The 7,225-nt window shown below is 44.4% G+C and overlaps 1 protein-coding gene across 1 annotated transcript; it reads right to left on the bottom strand.

Annotated features, from left to right (window-relative positions):
* Positions 1–5,040: 5,040 nt before the first annotated feature.
* Positions 5,041–6,128, bottom strand: LOC144753308 (transcription factor HES-5-like). The gene is made up of 3 exons (XM_078641046.1): positions 6,046–6,128; positions 5,596–5,776; positions 5,041–5,261 (listed from the first exon to the last, which is right to left on the bottom strand). Exons 1-3 carry the CDS (start codon positions 6,097–6,099, stop codon positions 5,041–5,043), a joined length of 456 nt encoding a protein of 151 aa, XP_078497172.1. The 5' UTR covers positions 6,100–6,128.
* Positions 6,129–7,225: the final 1,097 nt, after the last annotated feature.

Below are 7,225 nucleotides of genomic sequence, written 5' to 3'. Positions count from 1 at the left end.
ACCAAGACTTTGTGTGAGTGTTTGCATATGGCTTTGTGCTTGCCTGCTTATGTGTGCCTGCTTGTGTGTGCCTGTTCTTCTGTGAGAGAAAGAGGGAGAGAATAAGAACACGCTCAGGAGATATTTTAAGGGGACTGTGTGGAATGCTTTTGTGTACATGTGTGCTTGTTTCTTTCTGTGTGTGTGTGTGTGCACGCTTGAGAAGTTACAGTATTGTGCCAAACAACAACAAATAACAGAATGGCATTAAGAAGCAGCAAATATTACAAAACAAGGAAATGTTAACATATCATCCTGCTTGGCTTTCATTTTGTGTGATGGGTTATTCTGTTTTGTTGACATACATGCATTTCTCATGTGTTTTGATATGTGCTGCAACTGGTATAGAAGTTATTATGTATGATTATATCTTCCTGTAGCCCCGCCCCTAGCCTCGCCCACTTGCCAAGCTCATTTTAATGAGAACCTGCAAGGGGCTGCCAGCAGTTATTATTCACACAGCTCTGATGATGCACCTCAGGCACTGGGCTACTGGCAGTTTGTGTTCACACTGCTCTGATGATGCACCTCAGGCACAGGGCTGCTGTCAGTTATTATTTACACAGCTCTGATGATGCACCTCAGGCATGGGACTGACGGCTGTTATTATTCACACAGCTCTGTTTATGCACCTCAGGCACGGGGTTGCTGGCAGTTTTTATTTACACAGCTCTGATGATGGACCTCAGGCAGGGGGCTGTAGGCAGTTTATTTTCACACAGCTGTGATTATGACCCTCAGGCATGGGGCTGCCTGCAGTTACTATTTGCACAGCTCAGATGATGCACCTCAGGCGCAGGGCTGTAGGCAGTTTTTGTTCATACAGCTGTGATGATGCACCTCATGCATGAGGCTGCCAGCAGTTTCCATTCACGCAGCTCTGGTGATGCACCTCAGCCCGGTATAATGAACCTCAAGCACAGGGCTACCATCAATTTGAATACATACAGCTCTGATGCACCTCAGGCACTGGGCTGCCGTCAGTTATTATTCACACAGCTCTGATAATGCACCTCAGGCACGGGGCTGCCGGCAGTTTGTGTTCATACAGCTCTGATGATGAAAATAAGTGGTGGGCAGGGGTAAGCAAAGGAGAGACCAGGAATGGTTGCCTGGAACCATCTCCCAGGGGAATTGATACTTAAGGGCGGTGTGATCAATTACCACAAAAATAAACTCAGGGGCATATCTATCGCCACGGGAACTGCCTTTTTTGTGACATTCCCGTGGCGAAAGGGGCCTTGGCTTACGGACAAGGAAGCGTTAAGCCACTATGTTTAGCTTGAAAGGAGCATGCAGTGGATGTTGTGGTGAGTGTTCCACAGCAACACCCAATGTATTTGACTCTGCCCCCTATGTACAATGGTGGCGTACATAGGAGGTAGCGCCAAAATTAAGACTAAGAAAATCCTAGTCTTAATTTGGGGACAGGAGGAGAAATGTATTATTTCTCCTCGTTTTTGCTTTTTCCATGTGTGCTGCCTTGTGCAGCACACATGGAAAAAGCAAAACGCCATGGTTTGTTTATTTACAGGAAGGTGCCCCTTCCTGTACATAAACTAACCTTTTTCTTAAAAAAAAAATCATATTTTGTAACTTTCATGTGTGCTGCAGCACACATGAAAGTTACAAAATGGCATTTTAGGATTGTTTTTGTGAAGGAAAGGACCCCTTCCTGCACATAACCAATCTTCCCCTGCACACAGACACCCTTGCCCTCTGGTGCAAGGGTGCCTGCATTGGCGCTAAGTTGTTAAAATTAACGCCATCACAGGGGGAAATGCAAGGCTGCACCACATTCTTGTAAATATGGTGCAGACTTACGTTACCGAAGTGGCGAAGCTTGTCATTAAACCCAGGAGGCTAACGACACACTCTACCACTTCATTGTACATATCCCCCTCATTTTTCTTTGAACGCATGTGGGTTGAGCAGTTAGTTAATGACACATGACAAAGGTGCACAGTATAGGGGAAACTGTAACCTCCTCGATTGTACTATGTAATAAATACTTTCATAAACTGATCCTAAGTATGTTTTCCTTGATGGTGGTTATGCTTTATATTTTAACGTGAGTATTGTCTGCAATAATCACCTCCGATTTTTGTTGTTGTTGTAAAATGATTGCTTTTTGTCCCTCTTCCTAGATGGCTGAGTCACTATATCACCAGGGTCCACTCACTGCCGATGACAAACTCATCATGGCCAGTATGTCATGTGCCACCCACACTTCTGGCTGCTCTGATCATCCTCACTGCCCCTCCTCCTCTGGTGCCAGAATTTAATGGTGTTTGAAAGCTGGGGTTCAGAGCATCATGGAACGGAGCAGGTGTGTGTGAGACCGCCCAGATTCTGTGAAACACACTCTCTCTCTATCGCATTATACACCTACTAGTCTAAGCCCGCCCTCTCTACCGAGCGAGTGAAGCCGTATTTCACATTTTGTCATAGAGATCTGTTAGCGTGACACAGCTCCCTCTTTCATTCTAGTGCCTGGAAGCACGCCTGCACATGCCGTCAGGTGTAATGTCTCTCGCAGCTCTGCCCCTCACAGTATTACAGATTTTTAATATTGACTACAGGGTCATGTTTTTAAACCCCATAGTAATCCAGATGCCAGTGATGCGCTCATAAACTTTAGTTTAATCTTCTTTATAATTTCGACTGAAATAACACACTTGGCACACCATTCGACAGTAATTGTGCCAGTTGCAAAGTCACTGTTTCAGTTCGAATTGCAGATAAGAGAAACGGTTGACAGGGTCCCCACCCCTTGCAGTTCTCGAGGGAAACATATTTATGCAGAGCAAAATGCAGCCATCGAAAGAAAAGAAAGAACATTTCATTTTGTTCAGATCTGCACCTTTATTTAAACATGTGCACAGGTCAATAGGTTGTAACATTGAAGATTCATGTGACAGATACACAATGTCACAGAAATGGCACAGCTGAGAAAAGATAATAAACATAGGACATTCTTACATCTGTTACAGTGAATGTCTTCATCGCAGGAGCTGAATCCTGGGTTTCATTCTGTAACTGAATGAGTTTCCACTGATAATCACATCCCTACAAATATTGTAGAAGACCTGGAAGTAGTACATACTCAGTCACTGAGATACGAATCCATGGCAGGGAGTTCACTACATTGAATCTCTTTATAAAAGAGAACACAGCATTGTGTAACTTACACAAATAGCGCCAAGACTGCTTCTAAAATGAAGACTTGGCACTAGTGAAAACTGTTACTTCTTTTCATTCAACAACAATGAATGTTACACTTTGGAGAATACACAATATGTGTGCACATTGTCACATACACTATTCAGAGATAATACACAAATCTCTAAAAGAACAGAAACACACTTTGCCTTCACAGAAGGCAGGGCTTGTAACTCATGAATTTCCATTTGAAAATACAGATATATTATCACTAATAGTTAAATGGCACTTAATGTGCCTTTTAGGGAATGTATAAAATACATCACATTCAACTTTCAGAGACAATTCAGAATTTCTGAAAGTACAGACACACTTTGTACACACAGTACTTTTATGATACATTTTCAATAGAAAATACTACATATCAAAATTGATACAAGGGAGGCGCGGAGCCGTTCATCCCTCACTTCAGCCAATGAGTGATAATTCTGTAATTTGTAACTTCATAGAGTCACAGACGGTAAACACACACTGAGTGTGTACAAGGCACTAATCGGAATCCCTCAGATTACAGCACAACTGGTATACTCACAGACACTTTCACCTGCAGAATCACAGGTGCACTGTATCCATCCTGTCAGGATATTAACATATTTGTACATCAAATAACTTCTTAAAATGAAGCAAAACTAGTAAATCCCAGAGCACTTCTGGAATTCAGGAATGTGAATAACATATTCTAAAAAATGCATCAAAATTCTCAAAAGCACGTCCTCTTGTAGGCAAGAACGCTACATGAGGTATGAATTTCTTGTAAAGAAACAGTTAAAAAAATTCTGAAACTGAAGGCACTTCCTATTAATTGAGTTAGGTAATTCTCTTCATTAAAGTATTATATTATAAATGATTACACATAGATCCATTGCTAAACAAATCCATGTTCATACAATATACACTGTGAAATCAGCAGAGTTTCATCTAACGATTATCCTATTTGATATTAAATTCACGATGCCCATCCTCTAAGGATGTAATAGCTGCACTGCCCATCCTGTGGGGATATAATATTCACACTGCCCATCCTGTGGGGATATAATATTCACACTGTCCATCCTGTGGGGATATAATATTCACACTGTCCATCGCGAGTGTGGATTAAACATTCAAACACTGTCCATCCTGTGGGGATATAATATTCACACTGCCCATTGTGAGTGTGGATTAAACATCAAACACTGTCCATTCTACATGGATATAACATTACTCAGTGTCCATCCTGTAAGGATGTAATCGATCCCCCGCCCATCCTGCTGTGTGGATATAATACTCATACACTGTTTTATGAGGAAATCGCATTCTCGCACTCTTCATCCTATGAGGATATAATAGTCACACATTGGCCATAACATGAAGATATCACATGCACACACTGTCCCTCCTGCAAGGGTGTAATATACAGACTGTTTATCCTATGAGGATGTAATATTCACACTGTCCCTTCTATGGGGATACATCTTCACTCACTGTCGATCCTGTGGGCATATAGTATTCACATACTGTCCAGCCTATGAGGATATAATAGACACCCTGTCGATCCTGTGAGGACATGACTCACTCACTGTCCATCCTATGAGGATATAATAGACACCCTGTCGATCCTGTGAGGACATGACTCACTCACTGTCCATCCTATGAAGATATACACTCGCTCGTCACTCCGCTCCTCGCGAGTGTGGTAAACTCAGGGTCCGCTCCAGACACGAGAATGAATATTCTCCCTCAGAGAGGACCGAGGCCTCGAAAGAAGTCCGAAGAAAAGTCCAGGCCGCGGCCCCCGCATTACCAGGGTCTCCACGGGGCTCTGGGGCTGTCCTGGGCGGGCTCTTTAGTGCTGCTGGGACAGGACGGAGGCCGAGAAGGACACACCGCCTCTGCTGCAGCCGCAGGTCTATGGAGGGCCCGCAGCAGCTTCATCCGGGTCTCTGCGGGGGCTCCGTGGAGGGAGAGGAAGAGCAGAGAGTCCTGGAGGCACCGGGAGTGACCTTCACTGAAGGCCGTGGCTGCAGGAGAGACGAGGGGTTAATAGTTGTAGATTTAAACACCGGGAAGTAAACACACAAACAAAAATTGATGTAAAGCTCTCTAGATTGCTTTCTTCTGGTTGCTGAAATTGTTTTAAAGGTAGTTCTGATAAGACGAGGTTAAGTAAAATGGCACTGGAAACTGACATATTTAAAGGTCATAATGAGCCTGCCCGAGTACCATCCCGATGCGACTATTACCAGTTCCGTCTCTGCACTAACTAACCCAAACCAGCCCCACACGCAGACAAACACAAATCTGCAGAGAAGAACACCCACTGCACTTTTAACCCTTCTATTTACTGCTTCTCACCTGGTGCCGGTGTCTGCAAGCGCTGGGCCAGGTACGTCACGGCCATTTCCAGGATATCCGCTTTCTCTGCTTTGGGCGGAAGTTCATGTTCCTGAAACTCTCTCTGCAGTAACATCCTCAGCTGCTCAATGCTGCTGTTGATGCGATCTCTCCTCAGCTTCTCCACCGCTGGCTTCCGAAGCTGCAGGGACAAAATGTGCATTTGTTATTTTATTGAAACAAACGTGTAAAGTTGTCTAAAGTCGATAAAAGGTCATAACAAAGCTCATAGTCACTACAGTGCGTTAAACAGTTCAATTAAATAATGTTAATTGAAAACCAGGGTGATATTCAAAGATCAATAAATTCAGCCAATGTTGATATAATATATTGGAAGCTCATTTAAACGTGTCCTTTTTGTATATACGAAAAACCTAAATATGCTTTTTAAATATTAATAACTACTCTTACCTTTCTAATGTCTCTCTCCTCTTCATATTTCCTCTCGATGCAGAAAGGCGCCATCTTGCCCGGTGTGGGGTGAAGAGCGGGGTCTCTGCAGTGAACCCACAGTGATCGGTATCTGAAGAGCTCGCTCCCTCCGGCCCTATTTATCCCCCTCCGCCTGCAGGGTAATGTGTGGGTCTGTGGCTGGAGAGAGGTTCCCACACTCAGCAGCCAATCAGAGAGCAACAGGGACAATGGAAGTGTGGCACATTACAGGGAGGGAGGTGGGGAGGGGGACATCTGGGCCCGGACACAAAAGATCAGAGTGTGGGAAAGAGCTGCCGATTAAAGTTGTATGGACCCCGGCATCTGCCAGGAGCTAAACGGTGTCAATAGCAATACGTACGGGCGGGTGTGGCGTGTGGCCGCAGAGCTGAAAAGCATGAGTGAGCGGGCCCAGGAGGGAATGCCCATCATTTTTTTTTCTTTAGTGAAAGTTTATTTCTATTCACTTTTGTCGATGTGCACTATAGCAAGCAGAGGGAATGCTTTTCTGTTTTGTAAAATATTTACCACCAATCATTAGGTTTAGTCAAAGGAAACGAAATCTCGCTTTTTAAACTTGAATTTTGACTCACCTGTGGCTGGGAAGGAAAGTTCAATATGCAGCGTACACGAGCGTGAGGTAATAAACAATGCGTCAGTCAATGACGTGTGTAACACCCGCGCTGCACCGGCACCTGCGTGGAACTGTCCAGTTCTGAAAGCGCCCGCACTGGCTGCAGCACTAGATTCAGGCAGGTAAGTAAAGCACTGCATTGATGTGCTGTATTTTTCGCGGATGTAGTGAAGCAGCTCCTTGTCCAGTCCTTGGCAGGCGCCTTTTACATTGTTTGTGAAATAATGTGATTTATATTTTGTTGTTCTCCAGACTGGGTTCCGCTCTGCACGTGCCCTGGTTCTTTTGCTCCAAAGCCTCACATGCACCCCAGGTGTGATCCAAACGTGTAAACCAGGGCCGGACTGGCTACCGGGCAGTTGTGTGTGCTGCCGAGCAGGGGGATGATTTATCCGTGGTGTGAGCCTATTTCATTGATGGGGACCTGCGTGCGCTTTGAAATAAAAAAAGCAAAACGAATTTCGTTTTGCACACACAGGTCCCCATCAACGAAATCATCCCCTTGCTCGGCAGCACACACAACTG

This window comes from Lissotriton helveticus, chromosome 5_1, assembly GCF_964261635.1.
Source record: "Lissotriton helveticus chromosome 5_1, aLisHel1.1, whole genome shotgun sequence".
Classification (NCBI taxonomy): domain Eukaryota; kingdom Metazoa; phylum Chordata; class Amphibia; order Caudata; family Salamandridae; genus Lissotriton; species Lissotriton helveticus.
The sequence above is the reverse complement of the archived record's forward strand: the minus strand, read 5'-3'. Positions and strand labels throughout refer to the sequence as shown.

Coding starts and splice junctions, on each gene's coding strand:
- LOC144753308 (XM_078641046.1), bottom strand. CDS start 6,099: ATGGCGCCTTTCTGCATCGAGAGGAAATATGAAGAGGAGAGAGACATT. Junction 5,777..6,045: donor AGGAGAGAGACATTAGAAAG/GTAAGAGTAGTT, acceptor TTGTCCCTGCAG/CTTCGGAAGCCAGCGGTGGA. Junction 5,262..5,595: donor CTTGCAGACACCGGCACCAG/GTGAGAAGCAGT, acceptor TCTCTCCTGCAG/CCACGGCCTTCAGTGAAGGT.